Genomic DNA, 23294 nt, shown 5'->3' on the forward strand with positions numbered 1-23294 from the left:
ACGGCGGGTCACGACACTTCCCTCAGCCCACTCCACCCACGAGTCCCAAACGAAGTCGGCCTTTCTCGGGTTCCAGGTTGGTGGTCCGCCTAAGGATTCAGCCGACTCATCCATTCATTGAGGCCGAGGCCATAGGGGCTTCCCTCCAGGGCTCCACGACTGACTCGGACCCGGAATCAGACTCCGTTTCCCTCTATGCCTCCTGTGGGGGATTCAAGCCGGCGTCCGAGCCAGGGAGGGGCGTCAAAGTCTTCAGAGCACGGAAACGCCGCCCACGAGCAAAGGTAAGAAATAGGAATTACCGCAAAGTGCTGACTAAGGCCTCGTCCCCGCTTCGCTCCAATCCAAGATGGAAGGTCCGAGGCGTCACGCTGCTCCCGAAGTCCCGTTCCCATTGGCTATCCTGGAATTGGTTTTCCAATAATGCGGACGCTGATTGGTCAACCTGGGACGGTTGCTAAAGGGATTGGCGCAGCAGCCCTTGGAGGGCGTCTTAAATTTTGAAAATGCAAACTAAGTTCGCGGAAGAGATGGAAAGGGGAGGGCAGGGAAATCTTGAGGCGGAGGCGGGATCAAGGACACGGCAGCTCGCATTGGTTCATTAGAGGCCGAGGGGCGGTGCTTGAACACTCCTTCCTCGTGATTAGTCCAATTCAGGAAAAGGGGGAGGGCACTAAGGAAAAGCGGCAGAAGCGCCTGCTTCTATTGGTCAAGCCCGGAGGGGGTTGGGGCGCTCGCGGCGGCTGATTGGTGTGAGAGGTGAGGAAGGCGAGGCTCTGAGCCGGAGGTTTTGTTGTGAGGGTCGGTTGTCAAGCAGCGGCCAATCAGGCCAGGGGATGGAGGCAAGTGGGGGTCGCGCCTGGAGCGGAGCCTCGGCCTCCAGAGCCGCAGCTGCAGGTGGAGTGGACGCGGCGCCGAGGGGGCAAGGAAGCGAGGGGAGGATGAGCCCGGGGCTGGGCTGAGCCAGTCGGGACCGGGACAGGCTGCGGCGGAGAGGGCTCTGGGCGGAGGGAGGCTGGAGCCTGTGCCCCGTAAGCTGAGAGGAGTGGGAGGATTAGGCGAGGCCGAGAGACCAGCCCCAGCTTCGGGAGGGGTGGGACCGGCGCGGAGGCCGGAGGGGAAAAACCAGGGAGGCCGGAAGCAGAGCCGGGGGTCTAGCAGGAGGAGGGGTGATGAATAGGGACACAAGAAGCAAGAGAGTGAATGAATGGGGATACTGTTAGCGCAGAGGAAAGGGGGAGACGAGGGTCTGGCGAGGCAGGGGCCAAGTTAGGGAGCCCAGGAGACAGGATGTGCACGCATGGGGGGACACAGGCGGCAGGGAGGAGGAGTGAATGGAGGACTAGAGAGTCAGAACTGGGGAACCCAGGAGAAAGGGGAGGGCGAGGATAGGGTTCGTGGGAGAGAGGCTTGGAGGAAGGGGATAGGAGGCTCCATGAGGTCGCCTTTTAGAGTTGAAGAGTCAAACCGACTCACGACCAGACTGGAGGCCTAGTTCCCAGCACTGTCCTTGGGAATTGCAGGGACCCGGTGTAGTTCCCTTGATACGAACTGGACCCCCAGGGCCCTCTTTGAGGCTCTCCCCAGAGAAGACTTCAATGACTATCTCTAGGGTGCCTCTGATGGGCCCCTAAACTTAGCCTCTGACTCCGCCCCCTTCCCATACGTCAGACAAACAGTGACTCCCAGCAATCTATATGAACTGCAGACATGTGGTCTTCCCCGCCCCACCGCAGCTGCTGCATTTCAGGCAGCCAGCTTCCTGGAACAGAGCCTCCTCCCATCATCCTGGCCTCTGGGAGGACCTTCTTTTTCCCCGTATTCCAAGTCACCCTGCCTGAGGTACCCCCTCTCCAGATTCTCAAACCCAGTTTGCAGCGCATCTCTTGGCTCTGGTGGCTTTGGTGGGTGTTTGTCTTTATCAAGTGGCCTTGGTCATCCAGGGGGCTGCATCTGCAGGTCTGCAAACCCAGGGACCCCCTGAGCTCCCCCTGAGTGATTGCTAACAAGCCATCACCTCTGTTTGTGTTCCCGCCCAGTGTTGAGCTGAGATGGCTCAAGCCTGACGTTCCATGACCCAGGATCCCAACAGTCACGCACGGGCTGCTGCTGTGGATGATTTAAAACCACGAGGTGGTCCGGGGCTGGGAGACGAAGCATTCCCTCTGCCTGGATGTGTGGAAACTCCCTGCCAACTTGATTGGCGGATCTGGGGGGGGGGGATCCACCCCCACCCCACAAGGAAAGCACTGTCTACTGTGGGTGGAACTTCAGGTGCCAGCCAGCTGAAGGATGGCCACCCCTGTGGTCACCAAGACGGCCTGGAAGTTACGTGAGTGATTTTCTTTCTCACCCCATTTACCCTGATAGCTGTTTGTTGCTGGGTGGCCTGAACCCCCAACTGTGTCTCCAGTTCTAGGCACAGGGAGAGACTCCATGCTTTGGAGTAAAGTAGACCAAGATGCAAATCATGCCTTTGGCGTTTTGTAGCTGGGTGACGTTGGCCGGGTGACTTAACCTGTCTGAGGCTTAGTTTCCTGTCTGTGCAAGGAGATAATCACGCCTCCATTCTAGAGTTGCTGTGAGATTCAAGTGAGAAAATGAACATAATGAAGCAGTTAGCAGGATTTCCAGTTAGGGTGGCAGGTGGGATGGGGCAAGAAATCCTGAAAGATGTTCGTGGTGTTTTCAGACATCTCACAAGTCAAGCTCCCCCGTCAAATGAGGGCATCTTGGGCTGGGGGCTGGGGTGAGAGGATAGGCAGAGGGATGCTGATAGCCTTTGGAATGTACCTGAGCCCGGGCACCACCCAACCCCACCGTTACTCTATACTGACAGCTCTACTCTTCGGTCTTAGGACACCTTTATACTCTTAAAAATTATTGAGGACCCCAAAGAGTTTTTGTTTATGGGAGTCATATCTATCAATATTTACCATGTTAGAAATTAATACTGAGACATTTTAAAACACAAGAACGCAGAAACATGCCGTTAGTGATGATGTCCTCACATGTCATATATCTCCTGGAAAACTCCACCATATTCTTGTGAGCAAATGAGAGTATAAAAGTCAAATTCCATCTTAGTATTATGATAAAAGTAGTTTTGTTCTCTCGGACCCCCAGAAGGATCGTGAGGATCCCAGTGTTCTCCAGATCATATTCTGAGACCTGTTGCTCTACACGTTGGTGCTTCTGTGGGCTGTACCCCGCCTGTAATAACTGGTTGGCATAGATCTGGTGTGTCCAAACTGGTCACCCTCTGCTATGAGCTGTCCCTGGGCTGTTTTCAGAAGCTGGGGCAAGGTTCCTTCAATTTTTTAACTGTGAGAATCTGGGCAAGACTCTTTGCTGGGCCTCAGCGTCCTCATTTGTAAATGAGAGGTTTGGGCCATTTTCAAATTGTTCCTCAGCCCTAGGGTTCTGGGAGAATCCTGTTATGGGCTCCCAAGGAGGGTATACTTTGGACAGAGTGGCTTTGTATTTATTGGAGTTATGAATGTATACCTTCAACAGCTGTTTTTCCTGAGAAACCAGGAAAGAACCAGGCACTGGGGAGACAGTGGGGGACAGAACAGACAAGGTCCCTATGCAATGGGGCTCAGAGCCTGGGGAGAGCAACAGGCAGGAATCAGATAATCACACTGACCCATCTCTCCTTGGAACCTAATTCCAAGCTTGAACAGTTAACAGTTGTGCTTTGAATCCGTTAACTAGGTGATGAGGGGTGGGGGTAGGGGAGTGCTGTAGGCTGCCTAAACAGCATGTGCAAAGGTCCTGAGGCAGGAAGCTTGGTGCATTGGAAGGCCTCAGAAGAGGCCGTGGGCTGCAGCACAGCAGTGGGGAGAATGTGGTGTCACATAGGCTGGTGAGGACATGTGTCTACAGGACCCCAGCCCTTCTGAGGTTTTGGCTTTATCTGAAGGGCAAGGCTAAGCCCTAAAGCATTCAAGTGGGAGGTGATGTGATCAGGCATGTTGGGCATCTGCTGACAATTTCATGTGCACAGCAGTTTCCATGGGTATAAACTGTTTGAGAGCCCAAGCCCAAATGACCTCTGGCTCCTTGTGGCTCTAGAGTCTGGGGAGGATCAGAACGTGCTTGGCCAGCATGAGGTCGTTGAAACCTAGTTCTTTGCGTCTTCTGTTTGGGGTGCAGGTGCTCAGTGCCTCTGGCCAGAATGCAGTGTTCCCCCAGCTCTGGCTGGGATGTGGGGTCCAGGTTGTGCCACCTGAGCTTGGGAAACTAGCATGGGCCTGTGCCACAGGGTAGAGCAGCAGCCATCAACCTGGCCTGCTGTGAGGATTTTTGTTTGTTTTTATTTGTTTGTACATTTAAATTCAGTACCCAGGCCTGGACCATTGCTGGATGCTGTCCTTCAGGCCAGAGTGGGAGCTCTTGGGCCAGTGCCCTATGCCGAGGCCTATGCCTGGTGCCTGAGGTGTGCCCCCCTTTCCCCACCCCACCTCCCGGTCCCTCCAGGGGCTCCAATCAGCCCCCTGCTCAGGCTGCTTGCAGGGGAGTGGTCTGAGCCCTTCTAGAAGGGCCAACCTTGAAATTCCTCTCACCCTAAAGTCTGTGGTTCTTCAGGCTGGATGCCCTGTTTCAGACACCATCTGATCAGGCTGGAGTGTGAAGACAAGAACCTTATCACTGTCCCTATCCACTGTCTCTTAGCACCCGGCCTAGAGCAGGTACCCAGGAAACATTTATATCATGCATTAATGGTTGTCTCTGGGGGCAGTAGTCCTGAGGTGCAGAGATGGGTGGCAGTGTGCCCAGGAGGCCCAGTGCAGTGGGGGCCAGCCAGGACTTTGCCTGGGAAGGGTGAGAGCCAGGGTGGGCAGTCAGGCCTCTAGGTGGGTCACACACACAGGGCAGCGCATGCGGGGAGTGTCTTCAGGGAAGGGGAGAGGACCCCAGGCTGGGGATCAAAGTGCTCAGGGGGAAGGTGGTTTGCCCTCTAGCTGGGTTGGGCTGTCAGTTTGGCCCAACAGAAGCTCTTGAACATATAAGTGTCTGTGACCAGAGCCCCAGAGCATCCAGGCATCTGTCCCTACAGTGTCCAGAGGACAGAAGGCTCCTTGGCTGAGGTGCGGACCAGAGAGAGGCCCAGCTTCCTCGAATCCAGTGGTGGGTTCCCCAAGGCCCTGGCTCAGGTTTGGGCCTGCTGGGAGCTCTCGCCCTGCTGGGGCTGGCCTAGCCGGGCCTTGAGGTGGGGTGTTGTCTGTGAGGTCGAGCCTGGAGCCTGGTGCCCTGGGCAGCTCTGACAGCCCCTGTGAGCCACGCCACCTGGCAAGCATCCCTCCTGGGCCCGGCTTCCCAACCTTCCTGCCATCTGAAGCGGGCACCACAGAGACCCCCCAGGCAGGGTGGAGGCCAGAGCCAGGTGCCCAGGAGGGGCCTCTGCAGGGCAGCCGCACCGGCCTCTCCCTCAGAGTCACCCACGCCGGTCTTGCAGCTGCCTCAGGGCATCAGCACGTTGGGGTTTTCCCTCGTCTGTGTGAGGAGACCTGTTTCTTCCCTCTGTGTTCTCAGGAGGAGCTACTCAGGCCCTGGCTCGGCGGCCTGGGCTGCCTCTTGGTTCCTTGCCCACGTTTTGTTCCCTGGAGGCCCTGGCAATGTCCTCTGAGACATATGTCTGCTGCCCCCCCAAGTCCAAGCCAGGGGCCCTCGTGGCCGCCCACAGTGACCTTGCCTCCCGCTCTGTCCGGTTGGCCCTCATACCTAGACCCCTCAGTCGGCTGCGTCCTCCTCCCTCCTCACCCAACCCACCCTCCTGGGCCCCAGTGCCCGCTCTCCATGGCGTCTGGTCCTTGGCCTGCCAAGCAGCCGCAAGCACTCAGCCCCTCGCAGCAGCCCACAGGCATGTCCTCACTGAACCCTCAGTAGCCCAGTGAGCCAAGCACTGTTATTATCCCCATTTACCCAACGAGGAACCCAGCACTCAGAGAGGGTGAGCAACTTGTCTAAGGCCACACAGCTTGCAATAGCAGAGCTCAGACCAGAACCCAGTCCATGATTCTGAAGCTGCGGACTGAAGCCCTAGCTGAGCTCACCTGGGGTCAGCTCGTCTGTGGTTGACCTGCACAGTTCTGAAAGTGTGTTCCCCAAAGCAGGAACACCAGGCGGCGGCTGAGACGCTTAGGTAGTTACATGGGTCAATATTTTTTATTTTAATAATTGTTTTCATTTTTGTGTCATAGAAAAGATAGAATGAACATATCAAGCTTAAAATTTCATGCATATTATTACTTAAACGACACAGCTAAATAAAAATAGCAAGTCAGTTTTAAAAATTGAGCATAGTAAGTCAATAACAGTACCTGTGGCTATACAGAAACAGGAAAAAAATCATGAGGCCTAAGGGAAGGATGGAAATGACTGAAGTTGAGAAATAGTCATTTCTGTCTCAGGCCCAAACTCTGCCTCGTCCCACGGCTCATGGGGGTGTCTGGGCACCAAAGGGGAGCCACAGGGGGCAGAGCCCTCCTGCTGGGCTTCGGGTGCCAGGGCTGGTAGCCGAGCAGAGCAAGGCCTAGCCCTCCTCCCTGTGGACTGTCAGGCCCCTGACTGCCTCGTCCCTCTGCTCTTTCCTGTATAGAGGAGATCGTGGCCCATGCCAGCAACGTGTCCTCGCTGGTGCTGGGCAAAGCCTCAGGCCGGCTGCTGGCCACAGGCGGGGATGACTGCCGCGTCAACCTGTGGTCCATCAACAAGCCCAACTGCATCATGGTGAGGCTCGGCCGGCAGGTGGGGCTGCGGAGAGGTGGGTGGGCAGGCCAGGGTTGGGGGCTTGGAGCGGGCAGCTTTGCAGGAACCCAGCACATCAGTGCCTTCCCCAGCTGTCTGCTCAGGAAGGCCCAGGACAACCCTGATGGCTGGGACAGTGACCCGTCCTCAGGAATGGGGGTGAGTGGGAGGTCACCTGGCCATGGGACAGAGCCCTGGGGAGCCTGCATGAGAAGGCTAAAATAATCCCACAGACCCGAATTTGAGCCTCCCCTGCCCACTGGCCTATCCGCTTGCCTGTCAGTTACACGTGCGGCTGTTTTGATTCATTCCCCACCTCATTCCACAAAAAGGATCTGAGCGCCCCTGGTTGGAGCTGATTAGAGGACTGGTTCTTTGACAGTGTTACCAAACTTAGGTCTGGCTGCTCGCAGCTTGGAAGCCAATACTCGAGAGGCAAGTGTTGGTTGAAAGGTAAGGTTGCTTTATTCAGGAGGCCGGCAACTGGGGGGAAGGCAGACATGTATCTAATGGCCAACTCCCCCCCGTTGATCGGAGGGCAAGAACTTCTAAAGGAGAGTTTCAGGGGTATATAGGTGCTGGGAGGGTGCCATTGCAGAGCAGCACAGCCAGCTCTGACAGTCATCTTGAAATTGGTCATGCAGTGGTCTGATCAGCAGCATCTTTAGTACCGGGGCCTGTTTGTTCCCATTTCTTTGAGGCCAGTTCGTGGAAGCAGCTTATGTCATGGCTATAGTCTGGTCGTCATGTAGTCAACTTCTTCACCTGGTGTGAGTTTCAGTATGGTTCAGATATGGTTCAGATTATTATCCATAGCCCTTGAAGAGGAACTAAAGGTCCTTGACTTTGTGTAACGACTAAGCTATTATTATTTGGTCTTGTTTGACTGCTTTCCTTGCTGCTTCTGCATTTTCCTCACTTCTCTGATTAAATTTATTCTTTGACAGAAGTTTCTCTACAGACAGAAGGCAGGCAGAGGACATGTGGGGAGGTGTGTCTGTCCTAGGAAGGCCCCATAGGGTCCTGCTCCATTTCAGTGGCACTCTCTCCCTGTACACAGCTATATTCAACGCCAAAAACTGTTTTCCAATACAGGAAAGTGTAAAGGAGGGGAAAAAATAACAAAAATGAATCACATATAATTTGATTATCTAAAGACCATTACACTTGGTATTTTGGTCTGTGCCCTTCTAGGTACGCATGCATGTGTGCGCAGACTTGTGCCTGTATGTACACATGCACACATGCAAACACGCCTACGTGTACACACACGGAAACGTATAACAGTATGTTTCCAGAACACTATCTTACTCTTCTGTAGCCTGTTGTTTTTTTTAAAAAAAATAACAACATCGTCAGCATTTTCCTGTGTCAACAAATATCCTTTTACGATGTGATTTCTAAAAGCTTTGCAGTATTTCATCGTAGGGATGAGCTTGGCCACACCTGGTTCCCAGCGTGGAAGTCATTGCCGGTTTTTTGGCTCTGCTCAGCCGCAGTGGGGAACATCCTCCTGTCTCTAAATCTTTGAGCAGATCTGCGACCTTCGCATTGAATCTGTGGGTGTGGCATGTTTTAAAAAGCTTTCAAAACATATTGCCAAACTGCCCTCTGGAAATCAATTTACATTCTCACCAGCAGCACAGAAGCCCGCCCTCTCCCACCACAACCTTGCAGCACAGGGCAGTATCAGTCTTTTGACTCTTGGCCAAGTAAAGATAAAGATAAAAAGCAGCGGGAGGTGATATTTATTTATTTACTTATTTGGTTGCATGGGGTCTTAGCTGCAGCAGTCGGGCTTCGTAGTTGTGACTCACCGGTTCCTTCGTTGCGGCACGCGGGCTCCTTAATTGCAGCTCCTTAGTGGTGGCACGCGGGCTCCTTAGTTGTGGCATGCATGTGGGATCTAGTTCCCCGACCAGGGATCAAACCCCGGCCCCCTGCACTGGGAGTGCGGGAGTGCAGAGTCTTATCCACTGCACCACCAGGGAAATCCTGGGAGGTGATATTTATTAGTAGAAACTTAATCAACTCAGTGTTCTTGTGAGGTCCAGCGGACAGCTGAGATCTGACCCGAACCATGGCCAAGGTTAAGGACAGAACTAAAAGTGTTTTGCTTCACTTTGCTTTGGGGGTTCAAATGTGTTTCCCCTCTCTGAAATGCCAAAGTAACATACACCAATTGAAAAAGAATCAACAGAGGCTGACAAAAAATGGACATGAAGTGACCCCCATGCTGTCGCCCTCAGAACAGCGCAGTGGACAGCGTGGGGTCTGGCCTCTAGACTAAGCCGCTTACACCAGGTGCTGCTCGCAGGCCCCCAGCAGGCCTCATCCCCTCACCCGCCACAGAGCAGGCCTCTCAGTGCCTCAGACTCACCAGGTTCTTTCTCACCTCAGGTGTATACACACGCTACCACCTCTGCAGGCAGTCTTTGCATTTCTGTGTTTTTGACTGTGAGTGAACTTGTATAGCTCCCTGACTCACACATCCCTCCCTGGAGACAACCATGGCTCCCGATGCCTCTGTGTCCTTCCAGGATTGTTTTATACATTTGCAAGCAAATGTGTATGCCTGGTCCTCTTCCCCTTCTTAGTTTGCACAAATGCTATCGAACGACATATACTGTCCTCCACCTTTTCTCACCTAAGAGCGTCATGGAGATTAGTCTTTCTCATATTCAGAGGGTGCCTCGTTCATCCTTGTGGCTGAATGCTATTCCATTGCATGGGTGGCCACAGCTTATCTAACCAGTTTCCTGTGGTGGGCATATATATTGTTTCCAGTCTCTTGTCAGATTCACGGCAAAGAATGACCTTGGGTCTGTGTTGTTTCACGTGTGTTGCGTGTGTGTGGGGTAAGTCCCAAGGTGGAGTGGCTGGTGTGCAGGGAATGTGCATCTCTAAATGTGGATAGATTTTTGCCTAATCACCCTCCATGTAGTTTCTACCCGTTTATACTTCTGCTGGTGATACTGGGGAGTCGGGCAAGCTGCTTGTAACTGTCTGGCTTTTGGGTCGTTCTGCTGAGGAGCAGTTTTCCCCTACTGTCCCCAGTTCCCATGGGAACACGGTCTTAGCAAATGCTGATGGCATCGGTGGCCAGTGCTGTACGGGGAGCGACAGACACCACGGATTTCAGATTCCAGCCTCCTCTCCAGAAAGCTGGAAGTGCCAGCACCTCCCACCCCCATCCCTGGACTCAGCCCTGCCCAGCTCTGGCCTGGTCTGAATTGGGCGGAGCCTCTGTGTCTCCCAGCAGAGTCACTCCCAGGTCCCCTGGGTTCCAGAGCCCCTGCCTGAGAACATGGTTGGGTCCTCCAGAGGGGGCCACCCCTGGGGATCCGCGCATTCCAGAGGGGCGAGGTGTGTGCCGCTGACAAGCCAGGCCTCAGTTCTGCCGTGGTTTCCCCTCCTGAGGGCTGGGCCGGGCAGAGAGTGGAGATGGGAGCACCGCCCAGGTGGGCGACGCTTTGGACTTCGGACTAAAAGGTCAGCTGACCCCCTCCAAGGGGCCCAGGGCCACTTCTGCAGGTGATGTTCATGTCAGGAGCACAGGGGTGATTGGTGGAGCATGACTGGGGTCTGGCCCACTTTTAGGCCCGGGAGCCGAGAGGCCTGGGGGTGGCTCGGTCTAGCACAGCATCCCTGCTTGACATGCCTCCCAGGGATCCAGATTTTAGGGCCATAGCGGGGGGTCTGTTCACGCAGAGTGCTGAAGCTGCCACCTCTCTTCACAGAGCCTGACGGGTCACACGTCCCCAGTGGAGAGCGTACGTCTCAACACCCCTGAGGAGCTCATTGTGGCCGGTTCCCAGTCAGGCTCCATCCGCGTCTGGGACCTGGAAGCTGCCAAAAGTAGGTGTCCGCACTTGCCTTCGCCACACACACACCTGCAGTCGTGCTTGTCCTCAGCTTTGCTGTCCAGCCGCTTCCTCCAGGAAGCCTGTCCTGACTAGGTTTGGTGCTTTTCTCCTGGGGGCACTGACCAGACAGTGTGGCGACTCCCCACCCCTGTTGACCTGGCAGCAGTGACGTGCATTGCTGTCTGAGTGCTGCCACTGAGGGGGCGTTCTGTAAATGTCTCAATGACGGACAAATGTGTGCATGGGTGGGTGGGTGTCTGTGGATTCAGAACCTGGAATGACATCAAGTGCCACCAGGGACCACGCAGGACTCGTAAATGAGTGAAGGGGCTGTGTGCGGAGAACTGGGGTGTGTGCCCCGCTCCCGGGGGTCCCCACTCAGCTCCAGCTAACTGTTGCCTGCAGGAATGGGGCCTGGGCGGCCAGACTTTCTGTTTCCTTGTGCTTTGTTTGTTTTAATTTAGTTTTCATCTTTATAGAAGTTATGCATAGTCTAAAAAGGCAAATGCTGGTAGTTCACAAATGGTCACAATGGAAAGAGGAAGCCTTGCCTCACTCCAGGGGCCTCAGCCTTCTGTCCTTGCACCTGGTGAGCGCTAATCGCCTCCGCTTTTCCAAGCAATGTGGATATACTGCAGTTTCTTTTCTTTTTAAAAACACTTCATACATTAGCTGTGCCATCCTCCTACAGAAAAGGAGGATTGAGCTCTCAGTGCTACCCCAGCTCTGTCACTCACAACATTTCCCCCCCATCCTCCTGAATCACCTTTTAAATACTCAGTGTTTATATTATCAGGACCTATAGATATTATTCAGAGCTGCTTGTATTTCTTTTCTTTTGATAATTTTGTTTCCCTGGAATTAATAGTTGTTCTATCTTTTTTTCATCTGCATGTTTTCTGTCTTTGTTACTAATCCAGCCCCAACTTATCTGCCAGAAGAGTAAGCCTCCTCCTTGAGTTTACCCCCAAACCCATCCCATCATTGAGGTATCTCTTCCCAGAGCCTCTGTCCCCAGGTCCTAGTGGCCTGGGAGCTCCCAGGCCTGCAGCCCAGCTGCCATCCTGGGGCCCTTGTCTCCTCCCCGGGGAACTCTCTCCAGCTCTGCCACACCGGATCCCATGTTGTCACTTTTCTTGGTTCCCCCACTCTTTTAGGTGTGGCACATTCTTTCATAGCTTACTGTGAAAGGGTACACTGCAAGCACAGTTTTAGAGGCTGAAAATGACTTTATTCTTTTCTTTTTTATAAATTTATTTATTTTATTTTTGGCTGCGTTGGATCTTCCTTGCTGCGTGTGGGCTTTCTCTAGTTGCGGCGAGCGAGGGCTACTCTTCGTTGCGGTGCGCAGGCTTCTCCTTACGGTGGCTTCTCTTGTTGCAGAACACAGGCTCTAGGCACGTGGACTTCAGTGGCTGTAGTGCGTGGGCTTCAGAGTTGTGGCATGTGGGCTCAGTAGTTGTGGCTCACGGGCTCTAGAGCGCAGGCTTAGTAGTTGTGACGCACGGGCTTAGTTGCTCCGTGGCATGTGGGATCTTCCTGGACCAGGGCTCGAACCCATGTCCCCTGCATTGGCAGATGAATTCTTAACCACTGAGCCACCAGGGAAGTCCCTGAAAATTACTTTATTCTAAAACCACCCCCCTTTTATTTCTAAGAGTTGGAGTATAGAATTCTAGGTTGGGAATACTTTTCCCTCCGAATTGTGAAGGTGCAGCTCCGTTGCCTTTTAGGTTCCAGGGTTGCTGTGGGGAGGTCAGTGCCGTCTCATCCCAGATCCCTCTCATGGGACCTGCTTCTTTCCTCCTTCTGCCTCTCTCTCTTTACAGGTTTGTAGGATCTTCGTCCCAGTGTCCTCGGGTTTCACAGAACAGGCCTTGGTGGGCCTATCTTCATCCCTATGCTGGATCCTCACTGGGATCTTTTGGTCTGTAAACTCATGCCCTCAGTTCTGGGCCAAGTGGGGAGTCCTGCCTTCCCTGGAAGGGGGGCTGCCTCTCAGCCTTGCTGGCTGTTGCTACACAGCAGTCTGGGCACAATGTTGCCAGCTGTACAGATTTTTCAAGTGAAGCTGGGAATCTGGACATTTATGTGGAATCCGCCCATTTCTGAAGGTTGACAGCTAATTCAACATATTTTTCAAGGGCTTCCCTGGTGGCACAGTGGTTAAGAATCCGCCTGCCAGTGCAGGGGACACAAGTTCGAGCCCTGGTCTGGGAAGATCCCACATACCGCAGAGCAACTAAGCCAGTGCGCCACAACTACTGAGCCTGCGCTCTAGAGCCTGCGAGCCACAACTACTGAAGCCCGTGCGCCACAACTACTGAAGCCCGTGCACTAGAGCCCGTGCTACACAACAAGAGAAGCCACTGCAAGGAGAAGCCCATGCACCGTAACAGAGCAGCCCCCGCTCGCCACAACTAGAGAAAGCCCGCATGCAGCAGTGAAGACCCAATGCAGCCAAAAATAAATTAATTAATTAATTTTTTAAAAACACCATATTTTTCAGAACACTCTGCAGGCTGACACTCAGAGGTCCAAGTAAAACCTGTTTGCTCCCTGCTTTTTGCCAGCCTCTAGTCTGGACCTTCCAGCAGGCCAGGCGGGAGGCCATCCCCTACCTGAAGGACAGGAGAGGAAAAGGTGACATGGATTTTGCCGAGTCTGCCTCTTCCAGAAGAGATGCCCCCCTTGCCTGGCTGAGACTTGAAGGTCATTCCAGGCCTCTACTCTGGTGCTTGCTCTACCTCTGCTGCAGGAGGGCGGCCATTGGCCATGCATGCCTGGTGGCTGGGTTCATTCTGCTCTTATATAGGTGATCCTCAAGAAATGACCTCAACCCGAGCCTCTTGGGTGGTGCTTGCCCACCCAGTGACGGGCTGTTTAAGAAAGACAGAACCCCAGGACTTCCGTGGTGGTCCGGTGGTTAAGAATCCGCCTTCCAGTGCAGGGGACACGGGATCAATCTCTGGTCGGTCGGGTAACTAAGATCCCACATGCTGTGGGGCAACTAAGCCTGCGTGCCGCAACTTCTGAGCCCACGCACTCTGGAGCCCACGTGCCACAGCTAGAGAGCCTGCGTGCGTTGACCAAGACCCGATGCAGCCATAAATAAATAAACAGACAGAGCCCCAGGCCCTCTTAGATAATAAACAGGGGCTGAGTGCTTAGCATCTCAGCACATGGTTAAATAAATTTATTTATTTATTTATTTTTTAAAAAGCAGCAGAAGAAGACAGAGCCCCAGGCCCTCTTAGATAATGAAGAGGGGCTGCATGCTTCACATCTCAGCATGCGGTCCCACTGCCTGGCCACACACAGGACCCACAGTGCGGGGGCATCGCTGGACAAGGGGCCAGGGAGGAGCAAGCCTGGGCTGGCTGGGCTCCAGCTGAGAAAGCAGAAAGGCTCGGGCAGAAGGCGGTTCGTTTCCTCGGAAGCCTCTGCCTGGACCCAGATCCCAGTGGAGGGCACCAGCCATTCACCATTCACTGAGGAGCAAGGGAAAAAGAGAAGCCAAGGGCCGTGATTTCTCAGCCATGACTTTCATGCATAAGGGAATGTGAGGAATTTCTTGAGGTGGGCAAAGAATGGAAACTGAAGACCTCTGGAATTCCTGAGCCCTGGACTCCCAGAGCTGGCTGCTCTACAAGGAGCTTGTTACACAGCCCAGACCCCACTCCCGGAGAGCCTGACTCAGTAGTGGGATGGGCCCAGACTCTGGCTTTCTTAAGCTTCTAGGTGGTTCTGATGCAAAGCCAGGTTGGCACTGTCTCCTTATACGACAGATGGACAAACTGAGGCTCAGGGAGGGCCCTGAACTTGATAAAGACTCTGTGGCTGGGGGTAGCGGAATCTGGGACTCAAATCCTGGTGTCAAGACTCCCATCCCAGTGTTGTCCGCCCTGCCATTTGCGGGGGGTTCAGCGATGGAAGAGAAACTTGCCCGTAGCATCCTCGGCAGGAAGAGCTAAGACCTCAGGCCCACCTCCACCCCCAACCCACCACAGTGTGAATGGAAATGATACAGAGGCAAACTGGCACCCCACATGCAGGAAGTGGTTCTTAAAGGGCTGCCTTACTGTCACATCAGTTGCCCATCACTGGAGGGTTCAGCTACTCGGCTGGAAGGGTTTAGAGATTCCCATGTGGGGCAGACAGACCCCGGAGACCCCTCCACTCTGCAGCTCCTGGATCCTGCGACCAAGTCTGGCCTCAGGAGGCCTACCGAGAGCCCTCCTGGGACAGAAGACCAAGGGCAGAAATCACGCCGGAAGAATGTGTTCCTGCCTGCTTTCCACAGAGCAGCCAGAGGGCGAGGGTGGCTCAGCTCAGGATCCCACAGGAAGGCATGCTTCATGAATGTGAGCCTGCCACATCCTCTCAGGGCGGGCCAGGATTTTGGAAGCCTGGCTTGTGGGATGCAAAGCAGGTGGGCTGGCGGGGGTGGTGTGGACTGGGGCAGGAGCCAGATGAGTCTCCTCCCTCCAGGGCCTGGACTGGGCAGCATGTGCCCGAAGTCCCCTTGGCCAGCCAGGCAATGCTGAGCCCCCGAGACAACCACAGAGAGTGAGGAGGGCAGCTGCTTAGGTTTTGGTGCGGTTGCGTCTTGTCCTTAAAGCATTACATCTGGGGTCTGCTTGAACACCTCCTCCAACAGACAGCTCACCACCTCACAAGCCAGCCTGTTTCACCTTGGCGCAAACCTGAGGATGGCTGGACTGCCACACCCCTTGGCACCAGCACTCCTGGGGTGGACGGTTTCATTCAAACAGCGGAATTATAAATCTTATAAAAAGCAAGACACGTGACTCCAGAGAGAAGAGGCAAACTTGAGAGGTACCGGAGAACACGCTGAGACAGAAACGCAAGGTTTGCCTGCAGCCTCCCTCATCTGCCACCCACTAACATCCTGTTCAACGACCACCGCCTCCAAAAAGCCCCACTGGATTTCTCTTTTCAACCTAGCAGCTTCTCCTCCAGCTTGGACCTCTCCTGCGTCTCTCTCCTTGCACTGTCTCGGGTGTGGTGGGATGCCTGGCAGACCATAAGCTCCACGTCCACATCCACAGGGCCTGAGCCAAGTACAGTAGTTACCTGGCTCTGCTGACTCTGGGGCTTCACTCTCATGAGAGCATGCTGGGACAAGCCCAGAGGTGCAAGCTGCGGGGAGCTTGCAGGGAGTTTTCTGAGGGCTCGGGTAATGGCAGAAATGGCTGGCATCTCTTGAGAGGAAAATAGGAAAGTTAGTTGTTAGGGTGGTAGGACTCTGGTTGATTTTTCTCCTTGTTTTGAAAGTGTGTGATACTGTTGTGTTTTTCTGTGCAGTCAGTATGAAAGCACACACACAAATGAACACAACAGCCCTCGCTCCACCAGCCATCCTGTTTGCCTCTCACGCCACTGTCTCTGCTCTCTTCCTTGTTAGTCCTTCGCACACTTATGGGACACAAAGCCAACATCTGCAGCCTGGATTTCCACCCGTATGGCGAGTTTGTGGCCTCGGGCTCCCAGGACACGAACATCAAGGTGAGCCACCACTCTGCACCCTGGCTGTCCCACTGGGCCAAGCAGCGGGACTGGGACAGTGTGTCCCGTCTGGGGTCGGGGGGTGGGCTTCGGCTCTTCGGGGGACATCTTCCCCCTGTGTGGCAGCATACATGCCCTCCCAGGGCAGCGACGTGGAAGCGTTTGCCAGACATTTCTGCTCGGGATGCCCAGCTTTAGTGAGCGGTTTCCAGACCCCTGTCACTTGGAGGTGTAATGACCTGGAGGTGCCCAGAGCCCCTCTCTGCTCATGGCCACATGTTGCCCTCCGACCCAGGCTCCAGGACTTAGCTTGGCTAGGCCTCCCCAGCCCAGCCCACCTTGGTTGTGACCTGTCCTGACCCTGCCCCCCTCTGCTCCTCTCCTCACAGCTCTGGGACATCAGGAGGAAGGGCTGTGTGTTCCGATACAGGGTAAGCAAGGCACCCTCTGTCCGTCATTCCACAAGCACCTTGCAGGCGCGGAGCATGGGGTGGTGCCCAGACCCTGGCAGGGGCTGGAGGAGACTGTTGTCCAACCTGGGTGAGAATGTGAGAAGCTAGAGTCCAGATGAGAAACATGCATCTGGAGCAGAGCAGGAGTGCGGTGGGTGGTCCACCTGGACCCCCCGGCTTTCCGTGACTCCCCCACAGAGCTGTGTTTACCAAACTGTGCTCCACGGTTTGCAGGCCGCTAACAGGAGTCATTAAGTGAAGGGGTTTCCTGTTCATATGAGTTTGGAAGGACTGGGTTTAATAATTGTTTTGGGGGGTTTCTAGACCCTTTGACATTAAGAGGAGGCATTTAACTCTCCAAAAAGAGACACAAGACACATTGCTTCCCAAACTATCAGACCACACAGTGTTATTTCCTGGAGCGTCCTGCAGGACTGGGGGTCCGTGACCGCATGTGGAGAAGTGTCCCTCTGTGACATCTCCCACATGTGGCTGTCAGTCCCCTCCTTGCCTGCTCCCAGGAAGCACTGCTTATGGAGGACAGGGAGGAGTGGGTGGTGGGGAGAGAAGTCCGCTGGGCCCAGGCCCCTCGGGTGCTCACGCTCTGTCCTCCCCTCAGGGGCACAGCCAGGCCGTGCGGTGTCTCCGGTTCAGCCCCGACGGGAAGTGGCTGGCATCGGCTGCAGATGACCACACGGTGAAGGTAGCTCCCGGCCTGATCCGGGCCCAGGGCTGGGGACTGGGGTCTGCTGATCACACTCAGGTTGGGTCCTCACCTCCCTCCTGATCAGGCTCGCACATCCCGAGCCTGTCCAGAGTGGGAGGTGGTTCGTGGATAAAGAGCTCGGGCTGGATTGGAGGGCGAGCGGGCAGCTGAGGGCTGGGCTGGCCCTGACCTCCACCCTGGCCCCAGCTCTGGGATCTGACTGCTGGCAAGATGATGGCCGAGTTCCCCGGCCACACGGGGCCTGTCAACGTGGTGGAGTTTCACCCCAACGAGTACCTCCTGGCTTCTGGCAGCTCTGACAGGTGAGGAGGAGCAGGGCTCATCACCCGTGACTGCTGTCCCTCACGTCCCTGTCCTCTGGCATATGTCTGTCCCCAGTCTGGTTTTGTGTCCCAGGGTGTCATATGATCTCAGGTAGGCTGAATTAACTGTCAGCCAAGCTGGGATGGGCCCCGGGTCACATCTCTCTCCCAACTCTGGCCCCAGTGTCCTGGGACTTCATGGTATGTCTGGATCCGGCCCCAGTGTCCTGGGACTTGATTGCGTGTCTGGATCCAAGGCCCATATTCACCTCCCAGGGGCCGAGTCCCCTCCCGTTGCCTGTGCAGGGCCAGCCTATGGCCCCAGGCATTGCTCTGAATGGCCGTGACCTGGGGTGGCAGGTGTCTGGAGAGAAGTGGGCTCCCCCGGCCACTGGCCTGTGTGGAGGCCAACACGTGGCACTGGCTTCCCAGCACAGCCTGGCTTCCTTTGCAGGACCATCCGTTTCTGGGATCTGGAGAAATTCCAGGTGGTGAGCTGTATCGAAGGGGAGCCAGGGCCTGTCAGGTAGGTGGGCGGCTGGGCAGTGGGCCAGGGCCCTCCTCCCGGGCAGTGGGGTGTGGCTGCAGGTGGACCTTTCCCATCTCCGCTTCCGCTCCCTCCCGTCCTGGGCTCCCCGCAGCCTCTCCGGTGTCTCCTGACCCACGGCCCACTCTCGCCTGGCCCAGGAGCGTCCTCTTCAACCCCGATGGCTGCTGCCTGTATAGTGGCTGCCAGGACTCACTGCGCGTCTACGGCTGGGAGCCCGAGCGCTGCTTTGACGTGGTCCTCGTCAACTGGGGCAAGGTGGCCGACCTGGCCATCTGCAATGACCAGCTGGTGAGAGAGCCACCGCCCACCGTGCACCCTTCCGCTGGGCCGCTCGCCTGCCTCCCCCTCAGGCCCCCGACTCCCACCCAGCCCCGGGGGGTCCTGCCCACCCCCCACCCCGTCCCCCGTCCCCCAGCACCACCGCGAAGGGTCCCGCCCCAGCTCTGCCGCTTCCCGCAGATAGGCGTGGCCTTCTCCCAGAGCAGCGTCTCCTCTTACGTGGTGGACCTGACGCGGGTCACCAGGACGGGCACGGTAGCCCCGGACCCCATGCAGGACAGCCAGCCCCCCGCACAGCAGCCGCCAAACCCCAGCGCCCCGCTTCGGCGCATCTATGAGCGGCCCAGCGCCACCGGCAGTGAGCCTCAGAGGTGGGGTGCTCGGGGCCCCGGAGGGCGCTGGGGGGCGCAGGAGGCGGGCCCGCAGCCCCTGCCTCACTGGGGCCCCCGCCTCCTTTCTGCCTGGCCTGCTCCCCAGGGTGAAGCAGAACTCAGAGAGCGAGCGCCGCAGCCCCAGCAGCGAGGATGACCGGGATGAGCGGGAGTCTCGGGCGGAGATCCAGAACGCCGAGGACTACAACGAGATCTTCCAGCCCAAGAACAGCATCAGTGAGGCCTGGGCCCTCCCCTCCGAGCCCCAGTGTTCCCCTCTGTGAAAGGGAGACAGATGGTCCTTTCTGGGGATGGTGTCCATGTTGCTGCACTCCCTTAGCTTAATTCCTAACCCATGTCTGGGCCCGGGCTCTGTTCCCAGGTCCTCTAGGCCCCAGCAGAGGCCCAGCAGCCGCTCAGTGCTCGGCCTGCCCCAAGCAAAGGAAGGCCCAGTGGGGCAAGGGGCCGGGAAGGGGCAAGCCTGAGGGTTCAGGGCCCGGGAACGGGTCAGTCTGCAGCTGTGCGCGCGCCTGGGACCCACCTTGCATCTGCCGCATCCTGACGGGCCCAGGGTCCCCAGCTGGCCGGGCCCTGAGGGCTCAGACAGCAGTCCTGGGCTGACCCACATGAGTCCCCAACCCCCTCTACCTCCGCAGGTCGGACGCCACCCCGAAGAAGCGAGCCCTTCCCAGCACCCCCGGAGGATGGTGAGTCGGGGGGCAGAGCCTGGCCTCCCAGGGTCCCCAGCTCCCTAGTCCTCCCCTTCCACAGCACAGTTTCCAGCCTCTCTCCCACTGGATCTTTTCCCTCCACTCGCCCCAAAGCACCTGCTGTGTGCCAGGCCCTGGTGATTGAGCGTGAAAAGGCAGGCAGGTGCCCCCGTCAGGAGCCCACACCCAGTGAGGATGGCAAACGGTAGGCAGCCACAGGGTAGGAAGGAGCCGGGAGTGGTGAGAGGCTCCGGGGCCCGTGTAGATGGGGGGCCGTGAGGCTCTGAGGAGGCAGCACATCAGGCAGGCCTGGGGGCCAGGTGAGGAGACAAGGAGGGAAGAGCCTCAGGTGGGAGAGCGCCGAGAGGACAGCGGGGGCTTGGGGTCCGGGAGCAGGAGGCCAGGCCCTGCAGGCCCTGGGTTGGGGGCTTGGGGTTTTGCTGCTGGAGGGTTTAAGAAGGGAGAAAACCTGATCTGCTCACTTACGATTGGAGAAGGTGGCAGGGCGGGGCACCCTCATCCTCCAGCCCATCCCTCCCTCCCCTGCTTTCTCCTCGAGGGGCCATCTTCTCGTGCCCCTCGGGCTGGGTTCCTGAAGGGCCTCTCTCTCTCCCGCGCTCCCACTCACCATCCACTATCCACTCACCGCCCCCCTCCCAAAAACACTCCTTTCCTAGTGAGGCGACAGGAGCGCCACTCCCTGGAGCTCCCTGGGTCCTGTCCACACATACTGCTTGGCACCTGCTTTCTACCAGCCCTGTGGCTGAGTGGGTGGTAAGGGAGGGGACAGGCCCATCTCCGGCCCCCAGACCTCCCGTTAGAGGTGCCACCCACAGCCCCAGCCCAAGCCCTGCCTTCTGCCCGCCCGTCCCTTCTCCTGGCCTGACCTGACCCACTGATCTTTTTCTTCCGCCTCCAGACATGGCCACAGCCAAGGAGGCAGCAAAGCCCAGCCCAGCCATGGACGTGCAGTTCCCGGTGCCAAAAGTATGTCCAGGTGGAGCGGGCAGGGTGTGGGGATCAGAGAGAGGCCGGAGTCCTGAATCGGCACTGTGGCGGCCCTTGCCGGGGAGGGGGTGCTGAGAGGGAGGGAGGGAGAAGAGGCCTTGGGCTGGCCACCTGCTGAGCCCCAGACCCCTCCAGCTCGAGGTCCTGTCCCGGCCCCCAGTCGTCACTTCCACCCCTGCACCCAAGGCTGAGTCTGCCATCATCCCTGCCACCCGGAACGAGCCCATCGGACTGAAGGCCTCTGACTTCCTGCCTGTGAGTGGGGGGCCCAGGCTGAGGGCGGGTGGAGGCCCGTGGGGTGAGGGCAGAACTTGGCTGCCAGCATCAGGGCACCTGTCCCATGCAGGCCGTGAAGATCCCCCAGCAGGCGGAGCTGGTCGACGAGGATGCCATGTCACAGATCCGCAAAGGCCACGACACCATGTGTGTCGTGCTCACCAGCCGCCACAAGAACCTGGACACCGTGCGGGCCGTGTGGACCACGGGTGACATCAAGGCAAGTGCCACCTCTGCCTGGGTTTGGGGTTGAGAAGAGGGCCGCCCGAGGGGCACAGGGGGAGCTAGGCGGCCCCTGTCACCACGCCGAGCAGTCTTATGAACAGCCCGCAGTAAATCCCATCATCACGCCACACCCAGGCAGGGCCACTCAGTCCCCGGTCCCCTCTGACGGGTGCTCTGTTTGCACAGACGTCGGTGGACTCGGCCGTGGCCATCAATGACCTGTCCGTGGTCGTGGACCTCCTTAACATTGTCAACCAGAAAGCGTAAGTGGCAGGCCCTCTCCCCAGCTCCCTGTGGAAGCTGGACCTATGCACCACCGTCCTGCCACAGATTGAGAAGCTTCTGCAGAGCAAGTATGAGAGGTACGGGTGGGGAAGCCACACCTGCCTCCCAGCAGGGAGGGACCATGGGAAAGACCCCCAGGGCCGGTGGCCGTGCAGCATTGCTGGGCCCTCCAAATTTGAGAGGAAAGAGTGAAAACGAGCCCATGCTGCCTCTCTGATCCTGTTTCTGCCCCCTTTGTCTCTGTGTACCTTGCTCTCTATTTGTGGCTCCATCTGTCCCCCTGCCTCTGAAGCTATGTCCAGACGGGCTGCACCTCTCTGAAGCTGATCCTGCAGCGGTTTCTGCCCCTGATCACAGACATGCTGGCGGCCCCGCCCACCGTGGGTGTGGACATCAGCCGGGAGGAGAGGTGAGGAGCCAGCGGCGTGTGTGGCAGGGGTGCCACGTCAAGCGAGAGCACAGGCCTGGGGGCCCAGCCTGCTTGTTGGTGGCCCTGCTGAAACAGCTTATAGAGGTCATTGTGCCTGAGACGGTGGCTCAGGGCACGGGGTAGGGTTGCCAGAGCCTTGGTTTCCCCATGGCCTGGCTCTGCCCTGGCCCAGCCTCAGTGGTGCCTGCACTCTGGGCCTCAGCCTTCCTCCAGGAGGAGGGCTGGAGCGATTCGTACAGGAAAGGCTCCGGGATCGGGTGGGGTTAACGGTGACCGTGCCGGCCAGCCACCTTAAGCGTGGCCCCTCTGCCCGCAGGCTGCACAAGTGCCGGGTCTGCTACAAGCAGCTCAGGAGCATCAGTGGCCTCGTCAAGAGCAAGTCGGGCTTGAGCGGCCGCCACGGCAGTGCCTTCCGCGAGCTGCACCTGCTCATGGCCAGTTTGGACTGAGGAGCCCAGAGGGTGGTGGCGCCCTCAGGCCTGGCCTCGGCCCCCAACTCCTGTTCCCTGTGCGCCCACCGGCCCATGAGCCTCTGCCCCGGCCCCCACTGCTGCCCTGCGGTCATCCTAGAGGCGGTGGCGCTGGCCCATTAGCCACCTCCGCAGCCCTAAACTCTGACAACTTCTCTCCAGCAACAGCTGCCCAGCTTTGTCCGACTCCTGCTTCCTGGGGCAGCGAACCGAGCCCTGGGGCTGCTGCTGTAATTTATAAAATGAATTTTATTAAATTTGTAACTATTCCCTGCTTTCCTTGCTGGGAGGTGCAGCCTCTGGCCACAAGGCTCTCCTGGGCCCCATATTGCCTGCCTGGCTCTTCAGAGATGAGACCACTCCTCCAAGACCCAGAGGCGGTGCACCAGGCAGCGTGGCCAGCAGGGGGCAGCAGAGCGATGGGCCGGCGGGAAGGGGTAAGTTCAGACTTGTTCTGGGGAGAAGAGGGACCCAGCAACTCCCCCTTTCACGGCTAGGAGAAACAGGTGAGGAGTGGGCTTATCAGCTCATCCCCTCTGTCTCAGCCACACTCCCACTGTCCCGTGGATGCCTCCAGGGCCAGCAGGTGTACACTGCAGGGGGCCAGGACCCCAGCCTTGCAGGCATGGCCACCACTCGGCTGACCCAGGGCCCACCACCCTCCCCCATCCCTCCAGGAGGCCTCCAGGGATAGGACCGGAAGGGCAGCTGCCCCACCCTCCAAACAGCTTTCACTCCCTGCAGGAGACCCCAGTGCTGGCTGGCCAGAACCGCTCCCCTGACCCAGTGGTCGTCCCTTACGCTCCTGAGGCAGGTTCCACCCCAGTTTGGTGGGAGGGCCTCACTGAGTCCTGCCCATGTTTTCCCAAGGTTGGGACGGGGTGCAGGCCACCACAACCCCCCGTGGTGGGGAGCAGCGGGGGGTGGCGCTGCCCTGGTGGGTGGGGTGCTGTCGGCAGAGGGAGGAGGGGTGCAGCACTTACCTGTGGCCAGTTCACTTAAGGGGGCAAGGCCAGGGCAGGCGGTGGAGTGGGGCCCACTCCGGCTGGGTTTTTGGCAAG

General features: G+C 57.2%; 1 protein-coding gene across 1 annotated transcript; it reads left to right on the forward strand.

The window, feature by feature from the left end:
* Positions 1-763: 763 nt before the first annotated feature.
* On the forward strand, positions 764-22502 carry KATNB1 (katanin regulatory subunit B1). The gene is made up of 19 exons (XM_024747500.1): positions 764-897; positions 2040-2332; positions 6605-6735; positions 10494-10611; positions 16048-16148; positions 16538-16579; positions 17220-17303; positions 17514-17629; positions 18084-18155; positions 18317-18467; positions 18639-18829; positions 18936-19066; positions 19486-19536; positions 20459-20526; positions 20683-20802; positions 20894-21043; positions 21235-21410; positions 21626-21742; positions 22080-22502. The coding sequence occupies exons 2-17, from the start codon at positions 2293-2295 to the stop codon at positions 21313-21315; spliced, it is 1647 nt and encodes a 548-aa protein (XP_024603268.1). The 5' UTR covers positions 764-897; positions 2040-2292; the 3' UTR covers positions 21316-21410; positions 21626-21742; positions 22080-22502.
* The last annotated feature ends 792 nt before the right edge of the window (positions 22503-23294 follow it).

The sequence above is a fragment of the Neophocaena asiaeorientalis genome, unplaced genomic scaffold (genome assembly GCF_003031525.2).
Source record: "Neophocaena asiaeorientalis asiaeorientalis breed wild unplaced genomic scaffold, Neophocaena_asiaeorientalis_V1.1 scaffold438, whole genome shotgun sequence".
Taxonomy (NCBI): Eukaryota; Metazoa; Chordata; class Mammalia; order Artiodactyla; family Phocoenidae; genus Neophocaena; species Neophocaena asiaeorientalis.